Source organism: Bufo bufo, chromosome 9 (genome assembly GCF_905171765.1).
Source record: "Bufo bufo chromosome 9, aBufBuf1.1, whole genome shotgun sequence".
Classification (NCBI taxonomy): domain Eukaryota; kingdom Metazoa; phylum Chordata; class Amphibia; order Anura; family Bufonidae; genus Bufo; species Bufo bufo.
Window position 1 is genome coordinate 125,393,301 of NC_053397.1, and position 23,860 is coordinate 125,417,160.

Sequence of the window (23,860 nt, forward strand, 5' to 3'; positions counted from 1 at the left end):
GAAGACTGGAAAAATGTTGCCTGGTCTGATGAGTCTCAATTTCTGTTGAGACATTCAAATGGTAGAGTCCGAATTTGGCGTAAACAGAATGAGAACATGTATCCATCATGCCTTGTTACCACTGTGCAGGCTGGTGGTGGTGGTGTAATGGTGTGGGGGATGTTTTCTGTGCACACTTTAGGCCCCTTAGTGCCAATTGGGCATCGTTTAAATGCCACGGGCTACCTGAGCATTGTTTCTGACCATGTCCATCCCTTCATGACCACCATGTACCCATCCTCTGATGGCTACTTCCAGCAGGATAATGCACCATGTCACAAAGCTCGAATCATTTCAATTGGTTTCTTTACATGACAATGAGTTCACTGTACTAAAATGGCCCCCACAGTCACCAGATCTCAACCCAATAGAGCGTCTTTGGGATGTGGTGGAACGGGAGCTTTGTGCCCTGGATGTGCATCTCTCAAATCTCCATCAACTGCAAGATGCTATCCTATCAATATGGGCCAACATTTCTAAAGAATGCTATCAGCACCTTTGTTGAATCAATGCCACATAGAATTAAGGCAGTTCTGAAGGCAAAAGGGGGTCCAACACCGTATTAGTATGGTGTTCCTAATAATTCTTTAGGTGAGTGTAGTCAAGGCTTGTGTAGTTCTACATAACTATGTTTTATAAGAGGAACCACTACGCCTACACCCGCAAGAGGTTGATTGCACACTCACCAGGCTGCAAAATTTCTCATATCGGTCAACCCTTGTCGTTGCCAGAATGAGGGACAGTTTTGCTGATTACTTTGTTTCTGAAGCAGGCAGAGTGAGTTGGCAGGATAATGTTTTTTAATTTTAACAGTTTTCTCTTATATTAAATACCTTTTTGTCTTTTTTTTTTATCCGCCCCAAGAATGGTTCTGCTACGCTGCTGATATATTTTATTTTACTACATCACACATTCTGCCTTGTTATGAAAAATAATGCTTGTTAAAGGGGTTATCTGGGTTCAGAGCCATATTTTGAACCCACTTACCACACTGAATCTTGCAGGGCATAGGTATTTTTTGGAGTGTTTTTTTACGTACTGGGGTCTCCATAGCGCTTACAGGCGGAGGCTTGCGCCCATCAGTGAGTCCCGTGACATCACCAGCACTATTGGGCCGGCTGTAGCCCTGCCATAGCCTGTACAACTTCTAGGACATCGCTAAAGCCTGCTCATTAGAGACATCAGCAAACACACTGGTGTAATCCTCTGCTTAGCAGTGTGTTATTGTCAGCCCTTGTTCTGCCCGATCCTGCGCAGGGCAAGGGAGAGCATTGGAGCTTGAACTGCTCTGTTAACATCTGTGTGGTTGGCTGGGTGCAAGTTTGGCTTCGGCTCTGAACCCGGACCACACCTTTAACAGCATCATGTCCCTTTCCCTTGGCTTGTGGTAATGACGCTAGTTTATGTGACAGCTTCATCTGTACTTAAGAGCGAAATTTTAATTTGGCGCTCTCTAGTAAATGAATTGATGATGAGGCTGATTCACATGTACTGTGACTCCCACAAGGGTTCATGTAAATTTGCACAAGATTGACTTGCACATGAACAAGCAAATGCTTGTTCATCAATCAGCCGGATTATGATATCAATAAGAAGCTATAAGAAAACCCGTTATTGATCGTGCAATATCAAAGATTGGCACTACAGGCGTTCAGAAAATTAAACTCCTAGAAACCTATTTTTAATTGTACGAGTATTATAATAAACGCAAAGTTGTATGTTGCTGGGAGTTCTATTTTCCCAACAGCTGGAGTGGCCAAAGTTGAGGATAGCCTGTACCAGGGAATAAAAAACACACACACACACACACACACACGTACAGTAAACGTATTTATTTTACAAAAATTACCCCAAAAAGTTTTATATGGAAATTAAACATTAAAATAAAGAAATAAATTATACACTTTCAAAACGTTGAGGGGAGGTGGACCGTTGTGGGGTGCACACTCTTTGGCTGACAGAGCTAGACCCCCCTGTCTTAGGTGGCGGGATAAAAACGACGGGCCGCAGGAAAAGATGCAGGTGGGATTTGAGGGGTGTGGAGAGAGGACGGGTTGGAACTGGAATGTTCCTGAGCATGTTGTTTCGAAGTGCGAGTTTGGAATGAAGTGGAAGCAGCATAATGAGTATGAGAAGGCGTAGGAGAAAAAGAAGAAAGATTGAACACCTGCTCGGGGGGGGGGGGGGGGAATGGTATGGTTGTCGGGAAAGGGGGGGGGGGGGGGGGGAATGGTATGGTTGTCGGAAAGGGGATGGGTGAAAGGAGTGGGATAGGGGGGTAGGTGTACGACGGGGGCTGGTGGAAAATTTCCCTCGACCCGTTAACCAAATTTTTTTAAAGCATGCACCTGCTCGGGCGTCATTTGGTCCATCCTGGGGATTAAGGTTAGCACGTAGTGATCGTAAGGGCTGAGTTGACGTGCCAAGTTGTCTAACCTTCGCCTCATTTCATCAGCAAAACCTTCTAGAGCATCGGAAACTGTCTACAAGGTTCCCATAATCCTCATGATGGCTCCTACCAGATCTCCTTCTATTCAGCATAGCTCTCACAGGAGGGCTGGGGGTGGCGGACGGTTCCGGGTCCACTTCAAGAGCTAGGTCAGGCGTCCGAGTGCTGCTGGCAGTTCTGCAGAGAAAAAAAAGGCCTTGAATTACTGCGTCCAGGTTCTATGCTATGCCTACCTCTTACTGTAGGGGGTTGCAAGAAGAGGGGCCAAACGCTCCTCTGTCTCAGACAGCCCCTTGCAGTCAGAGGGAGAGAACAGTTTTCCCTCCGACTGTAGGGGGCTGCCAGAAACTGAGGGGCCGAACGATCCTCTCTCTGACAGCCCCTTGCACTCAGAGGGAGAGGAAAGCAAAAGCGTTATATAGTTATTTTCAGAAAAAAAAACTAAAGAAAATACCTTCTTAGCGCCAGCGTCCGTCGTAGGAACCCCAAGGCCGCACTATACATATATGGCGGCCTTAAGGTTGCTTCGGATCCACTCGGGGCCTGAACCCCCTTGTTGTAATCTCTCTTGAAGTGGTCCCGGATTGTCCGCCACAGAATGAGAACCTTGTCAGCTGTGAACAAAAAAAAAAAGTTAAATTATATTACAATAATATTAGCATGCTTTTAGGTTAACTTTATAAATGTAGTAAAAATACATATTGCTGTACTTACCACATTGTTTCTGAGCCGCCGCAGTGAGATCCCCCCCCCCCCCAGCCAGTGAATAAGGACTTGCTTATCTCCCTCCAGAGCTGCCGGGTGTGATGATGGTCGGCATGGTGGCCGTCCGTGTGGTCCCATAAAGCGGGACGCGCCTCCACCAGTTGACTAAGGAATTAGTTGTCGATATGATGGGACAATTGAACTGATTATCTTCCCGGTGAAGACTCTGGATCCCTGGCAGAAAAAGAAAAATGATAGAAAGTATAAAAACTAATGCAAATTAAAACTACGTATTCGATACTTACTTTTGACTAGAGATTTTTTTGGTCTTGGCCACCACACAATTTTTTTGCAGATGCTCAAAAAAAATTACCATAATCTTGTTTTTGATGCCCCCCTCCTCAGTGCCATCTGCCACCCGCATTGCCAACTGCCCCCACCGGTACCGTCTGCCCCCCTCCCAGTGCCGTTAACTTCCCCCCATACCATAATCTGCCCACATGCCAACAGCCCTTAGTGCCATCTGCCCTCCCTCAGTGCCATCTGCCCTCCCTCAGTGCCATCTGCCCCTCCCCCAACTCAACCCTCCCCCCGTGCCATAATCTTCCCCCTATTCCATGACCCCCCAACAGTGCCTCTTCTCCCCCCCCCCGTCATCAGCCACACCTTTCTGCCATCTTTCCCCATTCTGTGCCATCCTCGCCCCCCCCGTGCAATATATTCCATGACCCACCAACAGTGCCCCTTTCCCCCCCACTTTGCCATCAGCCCCACCTCTGTGCCATCTGCCCAAGCCCTCCAGTGCTATAATCTGCCCCCTATTCCATGACCCCCCCCCATTCAGTGCCATCTTTGCGGCCCCCAGTGTAGTAATCTGCCCCCTATTCCATGACCCCACCAGCAGTGCCTCTTTCCCCCCAACTTGCCATCAGCCCAACCTCTGTGCCATCTGCCCAAGCCCCCCCCCCCCACAGTGCCATAATCTGCCCCCATGCCAGCCAGTAAAGATACATAGATAGAAATAGATACAGAAAGATAGATAGAACTTTCTATACATACCTGTATGTTGTGAAGTTCATCCAAGATGGCCGATATGGTTGCTGGGGGAAGGGACATTTTATAGAGCATTCTCAGTTGATCAAAATGAATTGAAACAGATCCTCCTCACACGGAGCCATTACAGACAGATCTGTCCCCATTGACTTCATTTGTGTGTCAGGACGGATCCGTTTGGCTCCGGATCGTCGGGCGGACACCAAAACGCTGCAAGCAGCGTTTTGGTGTCCGCCTTCAGAGCAAAATGGAGATTGGACGGAGGCAAACTGATGTATTCTGAGCGGATCCTTTTCCATTCAGAATGCATTAAGGGCAAAACTGATCCGTTTTGGACCGCTTGTGAGAACTCTGAACGGATCTCTCAAACGGAAACCCGAAACGCGGGTAGCCTAAACGGAAAGGAATGCATTTTGGAGCATTCCATTTTGTTTAGTTCGGTTTTGACAATAAATGGGGACAAAACTGAAGCATTTTTGTTCCAGTATTGAGCCCCTATGACAGAACTCAATACCGGAAAATTTAAACGCTAGTGTGAAAGTACCCTAAGTATTATTAAAGGGATAGTCCAGCTTTAATTACTCCTCCCTTCCCCACCAGGCCTGTGGAGGATAGTTACTAGTGTTGAGCGAAGCGAGCTTCAGATGCTTCATCAGAAGTCACGTTTGTTCAAAACTTTGTATTAATACTGTACGGAGATCCGTCTCCATACAGTATTAAAATGTATGGGCTCCGATGAGCCGAAGTAAGTTATTCATGAAGTAGCGCGTGACTTTGTTGAATAACTTTGTTAGTTGATTTTTAAAGTGGAAAACCCATTTAAAACCTGAAAATAAACTAGCCTTCGCTTCCGAGGTTCTAGTCTATGAAGCTAAGTTCGGTTTCAAATTTTAAAGTGGTTTTCCACTACCAAAGTTATTCCACAAAGTCAAGCGCAACTTCACGAATAACTAACTTTTTGGCTCATCAGAGTCCATACATTCTAATACTGTACGGAGACGAATCTCCAGTATTATTCTGAAGTTTTGAACGAAGCAACTTCGGATGAATCATCCAAAGCTCACTTCGCTCAACACTATAGTTACAAGCATCCTGCTTTTCAGCTTCCTCAGTGGAACTAGTCATCTGTACCGCTCAGCCAGTGTGTTGGCTCTACCTTCTGTAAATGTGGGCCCACCAACAACATAGGACCACTTTTATATATATTTTTTTTTCCAGGGCCTCTTTAAATTCTCAAACTGCTCATGGGTGTCACGCTTTGGTGTGGGAGGGAAACCCACACTGAACATAGGAGGGAAAGGGGTGAGGGGAAAAGGCCTGGAAACTATGGAAGGGAGCAGGTCACCTCCTAGAGAAACCCTAATCAAAGTCCTGACTGACTGCAAGTATGAACTGATCCATACTATGTTACGGAACCTAAAGTCCTAACTGACCCTGTAGGACCCCCGGTACTATGTCAGGACAAGAGACAACCTGTTCCTACAAACGGATAGGATGAACAGGAGTCTCCCTCAGGCCTAAACACAAATGTCAGGGAAAAGAGTAACACAAGAGAACCCCAACAATAAACGGGAAGGAGATACTTAACTTCAAAAGGCTATGGAAGCACAGGAACTCCACCGAGATCGAAACACCAGCAATCCAAAACAAGACTACATAGTAGTAACATAGTACATAGAGCCGAAAAAAGACATTTGTCCATCCAGTTCGGCCTGTTATCCTGCAAGTTGATCCAGAGGAAGGCAAAAAAAAAAAAAAACTGCCAATTTTCACCACTTTAGGGGAATACTAATTCCTTCCCGACTCCAATCAGGCAATCAGGAATAACTCCCTGGATCAACGACCCCTCTCTAGTAGCCATAGCCGGTAATATGATTACGCTCCAGAAATACATCCAGGCCCTTCTTGAATCCTTTATTGTACTCACATCACCACCGACTCAGGCAGAGAGTTCCATAGTCTCACTGCTCTTACCGTAAAGAATCCTTTTCTATGTTTGTTTACAAACCTTCTTTCCTCCAGACGCAGAGGATGTCCCCTCGTCACAGTCACAGTCCTGGGGATAAATAGATGATGGGATAGATCTCTGTACTGACCCCTGATATATTTATACATACTAATTAGATCTCCCCTCAGTCGTCTTTTTTCTAAAGTGAATAACCCTAATTTTGATAATCTTTCAGGGTACTGTAGTTGCCCCATTCCAGATATTACTTTAGTTGCCCTTCTCTGGACCCTCTCCAGCTCTGCTATGTCTGCCTTGTTTACATGAGCCCAGAACTGTACACAGTACTCCATGTGTGGTCTGACTAGCGATTTGTAAAGTGGTAGGACTATGTTCTTATCACGGGCATCTATATCCCTTCTGATGCAACCCATTATCTTATTGGCCTTGGCAGCAGCTGCCTGACACTGTTTTTTGCAGCTTAGTTTGCTGTTTATTAAAATTCCTAGATCCTTTTCCATGTCAGTGTTACCGAGTGTTTTACCATTTAGTATGTACGGGTGACTTGCATTATTCCTTCCCATGTGCATAACTTTACATTTGTCAGTGTTAAACCTCATCTGCCACTTATCTGCCCAAGCATCCAATCTATCCAGATCCCTCTGTAGTAGTATGCTGTCCTCTTCAGTGTAAATTACTTTACACAGTTTAGTGCCATCTGCGAAAATTGATACTTTACTATGCAAGCCTTCTACAAGATCATTAATAAATATATTGAAGAGAATAGGGCCCAATACTGACCCCTGAGGTACCCCACTAGTGACAGTGACCCAATCTGAGTGTGTACCGTTAATAACCACCCTCTGTTTTCTATCATTGAGCCAGTTACTTACCCACATACAGACGTTTTCTCCCAGTCCGAGCATTCTCATTTTATATACTAACTTTTTATGTGGTACAGTGTCAAATGCTTTGGAGAAGTCCAGATATACGACATCCATTGATTCGCCGCTGTCAAGTCTAGAACTTACCTTCTCATAGAAACTGATTAAATTAGTTTGGCATGACCGATCCCTCACGAAGCCATGCTGATATGGCGTTATTTGCTTATTTCCGTTGAGATGCTCTAAGATAGCATCTCTCAGAAAACCTTCAAACAGTTTACCCACAACAGATGTTATACTTACAGGCCTATAGTTTCCAGGCTCTGTTTTTGGACCCTTTTTGAATATTGGCCCCACATTTGCCATGCGCCAATCTTGTGGAACATTCCCTGTCAGTATAGAGTCCACAAATATCAGAAATAAGGGTCTGGCTATGACATTACTTAATTCCCTTAGGATACGGGGGTGTATGCCATCAGGTCCTGGCGATTTGTCTATTTTAATCTTTTTAAGTCGCTGATGTACTTCTTCCTGGGTCAGACAGGACACTTTTAATGGGGAATTTATTTTTACATTCTGCATGTCATCTGACAGTTTATTTTCCTCAGTGAATATACTAGAGAAAAAAATATTTAACAGTTTTGCTTTCTCCTCGTCGCTCTCTGCGACTCCCCCTCATAACACTTTAAAGGACCGACACCTTCAGATTTATACTTTTTAACATTTATATAATTGAAGAACATTTTAGGGTTAGTTTTACTCTCTTTGGCAATTAATCTCTCGGTCTCTAGTTTGGCCGCTTTTATTTGTTTTTTACATGTTCTATTTTTTTCCTTATAGTTTTTCAGTGCTTCCGTGCTACCCTCCTGTTTTAGTGATTTATATGCTTTCTTTTTGTCATTTATTGCTTTCTTTAAAGTTCTATTTATCCACATCTTTGGTTTCTTTTGTTCCTTAACCTTTTATTCCCATACGGTATGTACCTCTCACAATGAGATTTTAGGATGTTTTTAAAGATATCCCATTTTGTGGCTGTATTTTTATTTTTGAGGACTTTGTCCCAGTTAGTTAGGCCTTTGGCCTCTCTTAGTTGGCTAAATTTAGCTTTTTTGAAGTTTGGTATTTTTGTTCCTCCCTGTAGAAACGCTCTTTTGAATGATAATTGGAAGGTTATTACTTTATGGTCATTATTTCCCAGGTGTCCCCCAACCTGCACGTCTGTTGTTCTGTCAGGCCTATTGGTTAATACTAAGTCCAGTATGGCCGTCCCTCTAGTCGGGTCCTGAACCAGTTGGGAGAGGTAATTGTCTTTGGTTATTGCCAAGAACCTGTTTCCCTTATGAGATATACAAGATTCAGTTTCCCAGTCTATATCTGGGTAGTTGAAGTTCCCCATAATAACCACCTCATTATGATTTGCCGCCTTGTCTATCTCATTTAGTAGTAGATTTTCTGTGGACTCTGGTATATTAGGTGGTTTATAGTAAACTCCTATTAGTAATTTATTGTTGTTTTTTAGCTCCCTGTATCTCTACCCACAGTGACTCCACATGTTCATGTCCCTCACTTATATCTTAACGGAGTGTGGGCTTTAGACAAGATTTTACATAAAGGCAAACCCCTCCCCCTCTCCGGTTTGGACAATCCTTTCTAAACAGACTGTAACCTTGTACATTAACTGCCCAGTCATAGCTATCATCCAGCCATGTCTCAGTTATTCCCACTATGTCATAGTCCTCCTCACACATCACTAATTCCAGCTCCCCAGTTTTATGAGTCAGGCTTCTGGCATTAATATACATACATTTGAGAGGTTTATGTATATTTTTTACCCTACACCTTTCCTTCTGAACTTTTCTAGTCCCTCCTTCCATTCCTCCCCCAGTCCCACTACCTTGCCCCCGGTCTCTATCTGCACTATCTTCCCCTCCTATAGTGTAATTACCCTCCCCCCCTGAAGCTATAAACCCGCACAGTATGGTGGGAGAAGCTACAATAAATAGGAAAGGTAAAATAACCACATAAGCAACACCTGAGTTAAGGGGTGTGGCCATTACCAGAAACAACACAGTCACAAATTGATCCACAAGGAACCTGTCAGATCAAACCACGTGTTGCCAGTCTCACTGATCTCTTGGCACCTGTCACGGGAACGTCTGTGACACTGGATTAGTGTAGTCTACATAGTGTAGATTAAGTGTAGTTTATATAGTGTTTGTATACGATAAATGTAGTTTATATAGTGTTTATATACAGTGTAGTCTAGTGTGTGTGTAGGGTAATTGTATTGTATTCTATGTATGTGTGTAGGGTAAGTGTAGTCTCTATAGCAGGTTTCGGAAACCTTCGGCACTCCAGCTGTTGTGAAACTACAATTCCCAGCATGCTCCATTCATGCATGCTGGGAGTTGTAGTTTCAAAACAGCTGGAGTGCTGGAGGTTGCCTACCCCATGTGTAGTGTGTGTACTCTGTGTATTCTCTAGTGTGTGTGTGTGTGTGTGTGTGTATAGGGTAAGTTAGTCTATATAGAGATTTTTATATTTTTTTTATTCTTCTAGTGGTGGGAGGGGCGTCTAAAAAAAATTCCACACAGGGTGCCATTTATCCTCAGTCAGCCCTGCCTATCCAGAAGATCGGTCAACACTATATCTATGAAAACCCTTTTAAGCTACATGCACACAACCGTATCCGTTTTGTGGTTCTCAAACTCCGGATCCATAATATATGGATACTCTCCGTGTACAGTCTACGTTCTTTAAATATGCCTCCTCAACGGCACAGCTCGAGGTTATCCCTCCTCCCAGGGACAGGAAACAACTTGGACCCATAGTTTAAAAGCCCCCTTCCCCTTTACCTGCTCCAGTTGTTTCCTGTCCCTCGGACGAGTGGAGAAACTGTTGTAACAAGAGGTGTACCTGCATTTCTTATGGCCTTTTAGGTCTGTTATCCTTCAGGATCTCTCAGGGGGGCTGGTGCAGAGCAGTGATCCCTCCATGGTGCTTTGGAATAAGTCCTGTTATATACTGGCAGCCCAGGGCTCTGCCGTCGCTCCTGGGAGCATTCCGGCAAGAGGATTTTGTGCACAGTATGCATGCAGCAGGGGAATCTCCTTCACCGTGGAATCTTGCTGGGTTTGCGCGGTTGCGGCAGTGCATTTTGTGCCATGACCTGCAGAGGGTGTGGCATTGAGACGCGCGTGGTGGGTGCCGCAGGTCGTGTGTCATGGAGTTGTGGTAAAGGCCTATCTGAGTCCGTTATTTCTAAAGAGTAGAAAGCCTGTTACGTTTAAAATATGTCACAGAACTTGGAGAGTTTTTCATTTTTCAGATAGTTCTTGTGATCCCTCTATGTCCCCAGATGTAAACATCATTTTGGATTTTCTCCAGAAAGGTCTGGTTAATGGGTCTTAAAGTACCTTAAAAGTCCCAGATGCTACCCACAGCGCTTTTTTAGGTTTCAAACTGGCAGACCGTAGATCTATTCGAAGATTCATTAAGCAGGCAAATAATATCCCGACCAGCTTTTTCATTCAGTTTATACCACCATGGGATCCGTTTTAATGGATCAGCCTTTTGAGCCCATCAATAATATCTTGTTTAAATTACTTTTCTCTATAACATCCTTCTGGGTAGCCATCACAACAGCTAGGAAGGTGGGGGAGATTCAAGGCCTTCTCCTGTAAAATCTCCTTACCTGACGATTTTTGGCCTAAAGTTCTCTTTGAAATTTTATTGTCAACAAGAAGCATCTTCTTTCTGCTTGCAGGGATGTTCTCCAGAAGAAATTAATGGGGTCATTTTATTAAGGCAAATATGCCTAAATTAGGTGTATTATTGGAGCAAATTGTGGCACAGAGGTCGTTTGCGCTGCAATCTGCAACTTTTACCCATTCACAGCACGTCTAAAAAAAGTGCGGCTTGGCGTAGGCAGAGAAGGGGACGGGCTGGCAGACCCTTCTCATTTACCATTTTCTACTCCTGTTTAGGCGTACAAAATGGTCTAAATGTAAGACAGCTAGAAGTTGTCTTACATTTAGAAGTGGCTGTGGATCCGCCAAAGTTATGGAGAGGCCAGCACCTCTCATAACTCTGGCGGATACCTCACCAGGTATAGGGAATATTAAGTTTTTCAATTTAGACGTATGCAGATTGTCCTGCAGTACTTGCAATCATCTACAGGAGATTTCAGAAAATTATCGGTAGATCACTTGGTTTGTCCAGTTCCAGGGGTCAAAATAAAGGTCAAGCTGCAAGTAATAACAACTATTGGCCCTCTGGATGTCATATTCTACTAAAGGCATCACTTACCCTGCAGGTCTGAAGATGCATTTAATGAGAGCAATAACCGCTTTCCGGGGCTGAAGGGAGCCGCAGCCTCTTTGGATCAGATATTGAGAGCGGCATCCAGCTCTTCTACTGTTTTCAGAAACTATAAACTAGATGTCTTATCTAACAGTGACTTTTCATTTGGACATAATGTCTTGTCTAGTGTTGAGCGAGCATGCTCCGCCGAACTCCTGTTCGTCTCAGCATAGCTGCTCGGCAGATCAGAGTGCTTCTCGGCCGAATATATTTGGGTGCTTGAATACAATGGAAGACAATAGGAGAACCCCAGGACCCCTGCTCGGAAGTGTTCATAAAAAAAAGATTAGAAATGATGGAAACCCCATCAAAATGGTTTGGCAACAGCATTAAGAGGATAACGGGATGTGCTTTAGACTCCTTTTATGTACAACATACAATAGACAACCATACAAGGTATATGCCAAAAGCCAGGTATGTGCCCAATCTATCCATGAGGACAGATAACAGCCAGCATACCTTACAATGGCAGCCTTGTGCACTATGAGATCTCCAAACCAGCTCTCATCTGACTGAGAACAGTAAAACCTCAGTTATTGTGCATCTGTTGGATGGCTTGAGTGGACCTGCACACCTAGATCAATATCATTAGGGCCACAAAAAGTCTTCTGATGTGTCCTAACATAGTATTCAATAACCTTTTTATACAGTTTTGGTCATGTAAAAACTAATTTGCATAACATGGGCATATGGAAAGACATTGCAAATGTGCAGAATCTCTGATGAACAATGCCCTCTATTAGTTGCATTGTGTTATGACAAGACTTCACTCACAACAGCGAATAGTCTTGTCATAACACTATGCAACTAATAGAGGGCGCTGTTCATAACTCAGCGCCATCTATTGGTTTTCATGGTCTTCTGACAGCTGAAAAAACAAGGCAGATTCTGCTCATTTGCATGTCTTTCCCATATGCCCATGTTTATGCAAATGAGTTTTTACATGACAAAACTGTATATAAAGGTTATTGAGTATTATGTTAGGACAATCAAAATACTTTTTGTCGCCCTAATGATATTGATCTAGGTGTGCAGGTCACCCAAGCCATCTAACAGATCTAAATAACTTTGAGGTTTACTGGTTCTCAGTAGATGAGAGCTGGGTTTGGAATATTCATCATAGTGTACAAGGCTGCCATTGTAAGAGTATGCTGGTGTTATCTGTCTCGTGGATCGATTGATGACTTGAACATACCTGGCTTTTAGCATATACCTTTTGTGTGGTTGTCTATTGTATGTCGTACATAATAAGAGTCTAAGATGCATCAAGCTATCCTCTTAATGTGGTTTCCAAACCATTTTGATGGGGTTTCCATCAATTTCTAACCTTTTTTTGTGAACTAGACACTCTTCTCTTCTGAGCAGGGGGTGCCTGGGGTTTTCCCATTGACTTCTATTCGGTCAGAGAACCAAAGTCCTAATAAAAACCTCCTAAAAAATAAGTCAAACATGTTCCCAAGAAGTGAAATCAGCAAAGAAATAGGAGCCTTTCAAAAGTGTGTAGAGGAAGATATATGTAAATTAAAGGCCAGACCAAGAGCCACAAACAATCTAACCAGAGGAGAGTTTGAGGCATTAAAACAATTACAAAAGAACCATTCCATCACCATACGCCCCGCGGACAAGGGAGGTGCGGTAGTGGTGATGGACACAATTAATTACAATAGGGAATGCCTCCGACAACTTTTAGATGGGGAGACCTATCAAAAATTGGGGGGAGACCCCCTTGAGAGATTTGAGTTGGAGCTCAGGAGATACAGTATGGACGGATTGGACAATGGTACAATATCACAGCAGGAACTGGATTTTATTTTGGGCACGCAGAGGAGGCTACCATGCTTCTACTTCCTGCCTAAAGTTCATAAAAATCCGAATGATCCCCCAGGACGTCCTATCGTCTCAGGGATTGGATCCATTACATCCAACCTGTCCAAATATATAGATGTGCAGTTACAGCCAACAGTTAAAAAAAACAATTCCTATATCAAGGATATGACCCAAATCATACAGATTCTGGAAAACCTAGATGTCCAGTCTGATATTCAATCACTTTATACTGTGATTGATCATCACCAAGGAATTGATGCTGTAAAAATGCAACTAACAAGAAATGGCTCGTATGGAGCAATAAAAAAAGAGTTTATAACGAAAGGAATAGAGTATATCCTGAGCCACAGCTACTTTTTCTTTGAGGGGGAATTCTTCTTGCAGAAACGGGGTACTGCCATGGGGACCAGATTCGCCCCCAGCTATGCTAATTTATTCTTGGCCGAGTGGGAATATAACCACATCAAGCCGAGGCTGGGGACGGATCTGGCCCTGTGGCGCCGTTACATAGATGATGTGATCTTCATCTGGAAACAAAGTAAAGAAGAATTGGAAAAATTCCTAGAAATAATTAATTTGGTCTTTACCTCAAACATACAGGAGAGCACCGAATTCTTGGATTTACTAATCACAAAATCTGGTAATAAATACATATGTGAGACGTTTCGCAAACCCACAGCTAGAAATAGCTATATTGATTTTTCTAGCTGTCACCTGCCAAAATGGCTGACAAATGTTCCCTCTGGTCAGTTCCGTAGGATATAAAGCGGAACTGCACAGAGGGACACACTTTTAAGATAGAGGCCATTGAGATGAAAAGACAATTTATTGAAAAAGAATATCCTGAAAACTTAGTGGAGGAGTCACTGAATCAAATTAGGAAACTAGATAGAAGAGAGTTTTTTGAGAAGGAAGTCAACAAAGATAAAAATGAGAAAGATAAAACGCAAAACAAAGAATAAGCTATTAGGGTTGTTCTTCCATTTAATGAGAACTATAGGAAGATTCCGAAAATTATTAAAACCCATTGGCACCACGTGCTGAATGACAAAATTGTGGGACATCTACTTCCGACTGTTCCGACGATTACCTTCACTAGGGCACCCAATCTAGGTATCAAGGTGGCCCCTACCGTAAAACAAGTTGAGTCTTTCAGGAACCTGGCTGAGTCTGAAGGGTTTTTATAAATGTGGAAGGTGCATGGGTTGTAGAATGAATAAGAAACCCCGCCTGACGACGACTGTCCCCTCGACTCAGAATGATTTCAATTGGGAGATAGAAGATTGTCTTACATGTGACTCCAGTGGAGTTATCTACCTTCTCCAGTGTCCTTGCAATAGACAATATATAGGACGCACTAAGAGGCCAATCAAAAAAAGAGTGGCCGAGCATATTGCTAACATCAGGAAGGGGTACGATAAACATTCCCTATCAAAACATTATAAAGACGTACACAACCAGGATCCATCCAGTCTGATGTTTGTGGCACTAGAGAAGGTGGAGAAACACTGGAGAGGCGGTGATTTTATTAGACAGATGTCTAGGATAGAATCCAGACGCATTAATGAATTTGGATCTCTACAACCGAAAGCTCTGAATTCGGAGTTGGAGATTTTTGGATTCATGTAGGTTGGGTGTCTTGTGGCCAACGGCACGTCGCATGCTAGGCCGTTTATCGGCGCTGCGACGTGTCCTTGGCTCTTAAATACCCACCCTTCCTTCTCTATCAAATTCCAAGAATCCTATAAATCTCCAACTTTCAAGATTCCTCAAATCCATTATAAATGTTGGGGAGTATTTATAGTTTTATATCCGGATTTTAATCCAAATAATTTGTTTAATAATATTTTATCATTAAAATGTGATTTTATAAGTGTTAGCAATTAGATATTAAGTTTATATTTCATACATCAGTATATCACACCAATTGGGACATCTGGGCAAAAAAACGCATGTGTCCCCAAAAAAATGCATGGAAACTGCAAGTAGGAAAAAAAAAAAATAATAATAATAATTTCAATGCTGTATAGAATTATCCCCTGATTATGTGGGAGGATTTCCTGACCAATTGGGAACAGCATGAACAGCAGGTGTTTGAGAGTTGGGAAGTAATTAAGGAATGGATAAAAATGGAGGCCAGGCAGGCAGACACTTAACCACTGAGGAAGGGAGAGCGAATCTACCCGAAACGCGTATGGTGAAACAAGTGATGTACCTGTATTGAGAGAGCCTCCGATAAAACTGTATGGCCTATACAGAGAGCGAAAATTTTTTACAGTAAAGGAACAACTACTTTTAATCATCGAAAAGCTTACCGAAGGAAATTGCGAACAGAGTGTCAACTCCCGCGATCTTTGAACTCCCGCGAAATTTGAACCAGCTTGTTTGAAAGGAGCGATCAAATAAGCCGGCAGACATTTAAAAGCTCCACTCAAGCAACAGGGAGACAGCATGACACCAGACGTAAAGCCAAATACAGATTTAAAGTTTACCTCGACTTTAAAGGAAATACCATAAGAGACTTTTTATTCCAACATTATCAGATTCCTGTGGACATTGTTATGAATACACTACGTTCCCAGGGGAAATACACCTACAATATTTAAAGTGACACTCATTTTCCCAATCTGAGATAGAGTCACAGAGGATAGACCTCCTCTCCTTCACAATAACAGCATATATAAGACCTGGACAATACTTGAAGTTTTGTGTGTGTGTTTATATCAGTGAATTTTATAGACTAGTATTGAATATTTTATTATCATATATTTTAGCATTCAATACAATATCGACTATAACTATTATATCTACTATAGTTTTATGTGATTGTAGTTTTTGTATGTCATTGCTATAATACACTGTTTTTATTATTTTTATTACTTGAATTTTATGGGGATTTAACAATAAATATTTTCTGCATATGTCAATTTGGTTGCCAAGTGTATGAGTGCTCGCCCATTTTTCCATTGTTACATTTAACTTTTTAACAGAGGGTGGGGTGATTTCCCTCTATATAGCTTGCAGCACCACCCTGTAACTACTAAGGAGTGAGCCACTACAACCCACTACTATTTTCTGAAAGTTCAACATTAGTTTTTGTCCTCTGCAGTCCCACCCTAAAGGAGTAAAATTTCTCTTCCACTGTTGCAGTTTTTGGGAGTCGTATGTAAAAGATGAAGCTTATTCTACCGTAATGGATTTTCCATATAGCCTCCACAAGCACTGTATTTTCCCACCCTATTTGTTCATGTTATATAATCTGTGGTGTATGCCATTATTTTGTTGGTATATGTATATATAAATTAGTTTTGCATCAAGTTGTGTTGTAGATTAATAACTGAAACAAGTAAGGCAGGCTATATAGAAAATCCAGTAAGAGTAATCTTCATCTTTCTCAGTCCCATTAATAGAATTAGCTATTCTTGTCTGCAAACAGACAGGAATAGAATATGTATAATTTGCGGGATGGACATACAGATGTAGATAGTACATGGATGACATCCAAGTGCTCTCCTTTTTTTGACTCTCAGAAGTGAGTGGGATCTGTGTGTAATCCACCAAAAAATGTGATCAAAAGTGGACCCCAAAATACTATCTTGTGCATGAGCCTCATAGTTGTTCTCGTATCGAGGACAGGTCCTACTCCTCCTTAAAAGACGCTCAAGCTGGTGGAGGTACTCCTACCACATCCAGCTGCTGTTTCCTAAAGGGTACAACACAAACATGCCAATCACAGTCTGATTTCTTAAAGGGGTTATCCGACTTAAAAAAATATGTTAGGGCTGCTTTATACATCATTAAAGATACATTTCTATTGTACTCACTTTATTGATTTTGCGCTGTTTACACACTGCTGATTTGGGTCATGTGACCCCCGACGTCATCAACCCTTCTCTGGTGCAAACGTCTCGTTTACAAGCTTCTCCCTGCTTGAGGGCGTGGCCCAGCTCTGTAAACGAGACGTCAGAGCCTTTGGTGCCCGCCCCCTCTCTGCTGCGATCTCATTAGCATATCAATAGAGCAGCAGGGCTGTCATTACTGTGCAAAACAGAAGCTCCTGTGTTGCACTGAAAGAGTGTACAGGAGAGCTCTGATAAGGAAAGGGTTACCCAGGGGCTGCCAGTCACTGTATTGCTGTGATCCAGGAGCAGGAATAAAGGACAAGCAGCTCAGCCAATAAAAGGGAGAAGGCAAGTCAGGACAGCCAATCAGATGAAAGACCCCCCCTCCCTGCTGTTTACACTGAGAGTAAAAGACATTGCTTCTGCCTAGCTCTTAGGTTTCCCAGGGAGAGGAAGGTGGGGGACACTGCATTGTGTGTATGGAGGGGTGGGGGTGACTGCATTGTGTATATTGTGTGTATGGAGGGGTGGGGGACACTGCATTGTGTGTATTGGGTGTATGGAGGGGTGGGGGAGACTGCATTGGGTGTATGGAGGGGTGGGGGACACTGCATTGTGTGTATGGGGTGGGGGAGGGGGACACTGCATTGTGTGTATTGTGTGTATGGAGGGGTGGGGGAGACTGCATTGTGTGTATGGAGAGGTGGGGGACACTGTATTGTGTGTATGGGATGGGGGAGGGGGACACTGCATTGTGTGTATGGAGGGGTGGGGGACACTGCATTGGGTGTATGGGGTGGGGGTGGGGGACACTGCATTGTGTATATTGTATGTATGGAGGGGTGTGGGACACTGCATTGTGTATATTGTGTGTGTATGGAGGGGTGGGGGACACTGCATTGTGTATATTGTGTGTATGGAGGGGTGTGGGACACTGCATTGTGTATATTGTGTGTATGGAGGGGTGGGGGACACTGCATTGTGTATATTGTGTGTGTATGGAGGGGTGGGGGACACTGCATTGTGTATATTGTGTGTGTATGGAGGGGTGGGGGACACTGCATTGTGTATATTGTGTGTATGGAGGGGTGGGGGACACTGCATGGTGTATGGGGGGGAGGGGGGACAGTGACTACATAGTATATAGTCAACATAGATATGGCTGTAATATAGCTTAGATAGATATAGGTGTCATATATGACCCCTATATCTATCTAAGCTATATTAGATACATACACAGAGCTGCCTCAGAGCTTAGATACACAGAGCTGCCATAGAGCTTAGATACATAGAGCTGCCATATAGATTATAATAGGAAAAATTCCACGGCACATCCAAGGTGTAAAATAATATTAGGCTTTATTCACCAGACCGCGACGTTTCGATCCACCTCCTGGGATCTTTCTCAAGCAGTGAGCAGAAAGATCCCAGGAGGTGGATCGAAACGTTGCGGTCTGGTGAATAAAGCCTAATATTATTTTACGCTTGGATGTGCCGTGGAATTTTTCCTATTACTTATTTGAAGGGGGATCGCCTTCACAGCCGCTGGCACTCCGTTTGTACGTATACATTGCAGTGCTGCTCTAATTTTTTCTATTTATCTACATGCCATATAGATTAGATACATAGAGCTTAGATACACAGAGCTGCCATAGAGCTTAGATACATAGAGCTGCCATAGAGCTTAGATACACAGAGCTGCCATAGAGCTTAGATACACAGAGCTGCCATAGAGCTTAGATACACAGAGCTGCCATATAGCTTAGATACATAGAGCTGCCATATAGATTAGATACATAGAGCTTAGATACACATAGCTGCCATAGAGTTTAGATACACACAGCTGCCATAGAGCTTAGAAGACACAGAGCTGCCATAGAGCTTAGAAGACACAGAGCTGCCATAGAGCTTAGATACACAGAGCTGCCATAGAGCTTAGATACACAGAGCTGCCATAGAGCTTAGATACACATAGCTGCCATAGAGCTTAGATACACAGAGCTGCCATAGAGCTTAGATACACAGAGCTGCCATAGAGCTTAGATGCACAGAGCTGCCATATAGCTTAGATCCATAGAGCTGCCATATTGATTAGATACATAGAGCTTAGATACACATAGCTGCCATAGAGCTTAGATACACAGAGCTGCCATAGAGCTTAGATACACAGAGCTGCCATAGAGCTTAGATACACAGAGCTGCCATAGAGCTACGATACATAGAGCCTGTGTTTCTGCAATGTGACAGAATGATCTGTCTGTGTGAGCTAGGAGATGATCATGTGACTGGTTTATGCAAAGTTAGGATGTGCAGAGCAGTGTGAGGGGAAGGTCAGATTGTTCACGCCCACAAATATTCATGAGGCAGAGCTCAAGCTTTGTTGTTATACGCCCCCTCACCTTGTACTTCAGCATGTAAACAAAGCAATGACAGAACCATGAAAAGGTGTACATATGGGTTTTAACTTGATGAAATCTAGCTTAACCAAATTATATCTATATCCAGATGGGTTTTAAGAGTTTTTATTTTTTATTTTATTAACTCGGATAACCCCTTTAAAGCTTATGCAGGTTTGTGAGTCAGAATTTTAATAGACACATGGTTTTATCTGTGAAAAGTATCGTTTTAGTATTGAGAATTGTGATACTACATTTGTCTCTATCCAAGTCCAAATCCTAGTATTGTGACAACCCTAAGCACATCAGTGCAGGAGACCCTGACTTTGAGTGGAGCTGGCACAACCCGGCTAGTAGGCTAATAGTGATTGTATAAGTGAATCAGCCTTTTCTTTTATATATCCATCCCTACTTCTAAATTCAGAATAGTGTTATACGATTTTATCAGGCACAGCAGTTGGAAACCTGACTGATCTATTATAGGGTAACAGTGAGGGGAAAAAAAAACTATAACTAATTCACCAGTCGGCACATAACAGATGTATCAGGATACCAGGCGGAACTAGATGGGCGGATGTCTTTTTTCAGCCTTACAAACTATGTTACAGTATGAACAAAGCCTTAGCCACGTGTGATAATCTGTTGTAGTATATTCTGTATATTTCATACATCAGTATATCACACCAATTGGGACATCTGGGCAAAAAAACGCATGTGTCCCCAAAAAAATGCATGGAAACTGCAAGTAGGAAAAAAAAATAATAATAATAATAATTTCAATGCTGTATAGAATTATCCCCTGATTATGTGGGAGGATTTCCTGACCAATTGGGAACAGCATGAACAGCAGGTGTTTGAGAGTTGGGAAGTAATTAAGGAATGGATAAAAACTAATTCACCAGTCGGCACATAACAGATCTATCAGGATACCAGGCGGAACTAGATGGGCGGATGTCTTTTTTCAGCCTTACAAACTATGTTACAGTATGAACAAAGCCTTAGCCACGTGTGATAATCTGTTGTAGTATATTCTGTATAATCCTTTTCAGAGTAACAGCCCAGCTGATGTTTTCTTTTAACAGCCATGCTGGAGTTAGCCGAAGTGCCGCGGTGATAGCGGCATACATGATGAACACCACAAAATGTACATTTGAAGAGGCGTACCAGAGGCTTCAAGATAAAAAAACTGATATTAAGTAAGTTGTGCTTAAACTGAGGACTGGGCAGGTTCTAACTTGTCCATATAAATGCTATATACATTGATCAGGAATAATGTTAAAACCACTTGCATAATATTATGTAGTGCTGCCAAACCTTCTCTGACCTATTGAGGTATGGAGTCCATAAGGCCTCTGGAGGTCTTCTATGTTATTTGGCATATACATTAGTGGTAGATTCTGTGGATCTGACCGCCATCATTAAAGGGGTTATCCCATCTTAGACAATGGGGGCATATCGCTAGGATATGCCCCCATTGTCTGAAAGGGGCGAGTCCCACCGCTGGGACCCGCACCTACAAGGAGAACGGAGTGTAGAAAGTGGAGGAGAGCGCATGCGCAGCCACCCTCAATTCAATTCTATTGAGCCCCGCACTGGCTCGGCTATTTCCGTCAGCCCCATAGAAATCCGCTCGCATTCACTTCAATGGGAGAGGCGGGGAGCTGCGCCTGGTGGTGGACGGACCCCGGGAAACCGGGGATCCTCCAGCCACAACTCTCCCCGGCTCTGTTCTCCTTGTAGGTGCGCTCTCCTCCACTTTCTACACTCCGTTCTCCTTGTAGGTGCGGGTCCCAGCGGTGGGACTCGCCCCTTTCAGACAATGGGGGCATATCCTAGCTATATGCCCCCATTGTCTAAGGCTACTTTCACACCTGCGTTAGGTGCGGCTCCGTCTGGTATCTGCACAGACGGATTCGCACCTATAATGCAAACGATTGTATCCATTCAGAACGGATCCGTTTGCATTATGAAGAACAAACTCAAAACGGATCCGTCCTGACTTACATTCAAAGTCAATAGGGGATGGATCCGTTTTCAATTGCACCATATTGTGTCAGTGAAAACTGATCCGCTCCTATTGACTTAGATTGTGCAAGCAGCGTTTTGGTGTCCGCATCCAGAGCGGAATGGAGGCGGAACGGAGCCAAACTGATACATTCTGAACGGATCCTTATCCATTCAGAATGCATTATGGCTGAACTGATCCGTTTTGAACCGTTTGTGAGATCCCTGAAACGGATCTCACAAACAGAATTCAATACGCCAGTGTGAAAGTAGCCTAAGATGGGATAACCCCTTAAAGCATTGGGAGACCACGAGTCTATCGGACCACTTAATTTTGGAAACACCTGTCATGTTGGCCCTTTTCAAGGTCTCTCAGATCCTAAAGGTCCTTTTACATAGACCAATCTGTCATGTGATTATTGTGTGCAAACCAGAAGTTTCCAATAATTGCCTGATCTCCTCGGAGATGAGGGCTGCATTTCCATGAAGCCAGCAATCACCTCTGCTGTATGGGAACAATCAATGCACCTGGGCAGCAAGTCGCTGTTTAGGCAGCACAATCTGCTGCACAGGAACAATGATTTTTGGATTGAGCAGAACAACTCGATCTCCCGATAAACAAGCATTTGCTTCTTTATTGTGTGATCCCTGGCTGCTTTTACCCAGGCCACTTATTGGGAACGAGCGTTTTTACAAATTCTCATCCCCAAAAATTTCTCGCCTGTCGATCTTTCCCGCTTACAGCTTCATCAACTTAAAGAATTGTGAGTTAATTTACTGCTTAATATTTCCCACCTCTCAGGTGTCATTGTAATGAGATATCTATGCTAATCTATTATTTACTTAAAGGGGTATTCCCATCTTAGACAATGGGGGCATATCGCTAGGATATGCCCCCATTGTCTGATAGGTGCGGGTCCCAGCGGAGCGGGAAGCACTGTGGCTGGAAGACCCCATATTTCCTGCCGTCCGTCCAACACCAATCGCTAATCCCCGCCTCTCCCATAGAAGTGAACGGGAGCGTGCCGTGCAGCCCATGCTCCCATTCATTTCTATGGGGCAGACTGCAATAGCCGAGCCAGCGCTCGGCTATTTTCGGCGGCCCCATAGAAATGAATGGAGGGCAGCTGCGCACCTATAAGACAATGGGGGAATATCCTAGCGATATGCCCCCATTGTCTGAGATAAAAAAAAACACCTTTAACCTGGCAATTGTTATGGCTTCAGGTAGTGAACATGGAGCAAATCTGCAGCTATTTCTTATGAATGGCATTGGGGGACACAGCACCATGGGTATATGCCCAGTTGCCACTAGGAGACTGACACTAGAAAAATAAGTGTTGGCTCTGCCCAGATGGGCTATACTCTCTGCACAGACACTGGACTAACCAGTTTTGGTCTAGTGTCCGTAGGAGGCATGACCGACTTTTTTTTTTTTTTTCTGTTTTAATTTTTATTTTATTTTTTTTCTTCTTCTTCTGCAGGCCTCTGCCTGATGCAGGAGGGTCTTCATCGTGGATATCTACTTTAGTAGCACCCCCTGCGGGTGTGTATCCTGGTACCTCGCCGGTCAGTCAGTCCCCCACTACTGCATCCACATTGGCATGCCGGCAATCCCACGTAAGTGCGAGTTTGCCGAAGGGGTGACCCTGCGGCGCACGAAGACGACGGACGATGAGTATTCTCCCTCTGGGGTCCCTTCTCTTCCCCATAGATGTCCCCCCGGGTTAGGCCCCCCTCTCTTTTCCTATCTTTTCAGGGTGTCCTTGTTCTCCCATTTTTCCCTATACCTACAGGGGGTACCATTCTCCTGCGCCATCCTCTCGTTGGGTAATTGTTTCCTTCCCCCTTCTGGGCTCCCCATCCCTTGCCTGGCCATCCACACCTCTTTCTCGGCCTCTCTTTTTCTAATTTAGTCCCCGGCTTTTGCCGGGACTAGGCCACAATTTTCCCTAGCCTGTCCCTGAACCCCAGGCACCCCTTTTGCCCTGTTTCTCCCCTCCCCATGCGTCGCTTTCCCCCAGGAGGCTCCCCACCTGGTTTTCTTACCTGCCAAGGGAACCTCTTTTCCGCCCACTGCTTAAATCGAGGCCCTGGCTTTTCTTCAGAGTAGGCCGCATCTTCTCTCCGACCCCCTCCGCGTTCCCTGGCTTTTTTTTCTCAGCTCGGCCCTGCTCCTCCACCTGTTTGGGGACACAGCACCAGGGGTCTGGTAGGACAGCCTTTGGCTGCCTTCCTTTTTACTTTTCAGGGTTCCACCTCAACCTCTATGCCCTCCTTCAAGGAAGACTCCAAATCCCAGGCCCCCTAGGGGTCACCATGTGCTTTACGTGCGCCCACTCTGCAATAAAAAG

At 43.8% G+C, this 23,860-nt stretch overlaps 1 protein-coding gene across 1 annotated transcript in view; it reads left to right on the forward strand.

Annotated features, from left to right (window-relative positions):
• LOC120979816 (dual specificity protein phosphatase 12-like) overlaps positions 1–23,860 on the forward strand; it is a 98,677-nt gene that overhangs the window by 30,616 nt on the left and 44,201 nt on the right. The window contains exon 3 of the mRNA XM_040408772.1: positions 20,585–20,698. Within this exon, the coding sequence (XP_040264706.1) occupies positions 20,585–20,698 (114 nt within the window). The remainder of the gene's footprint in view (positions 1–20,584; positions 20,699–23,860) is intronic.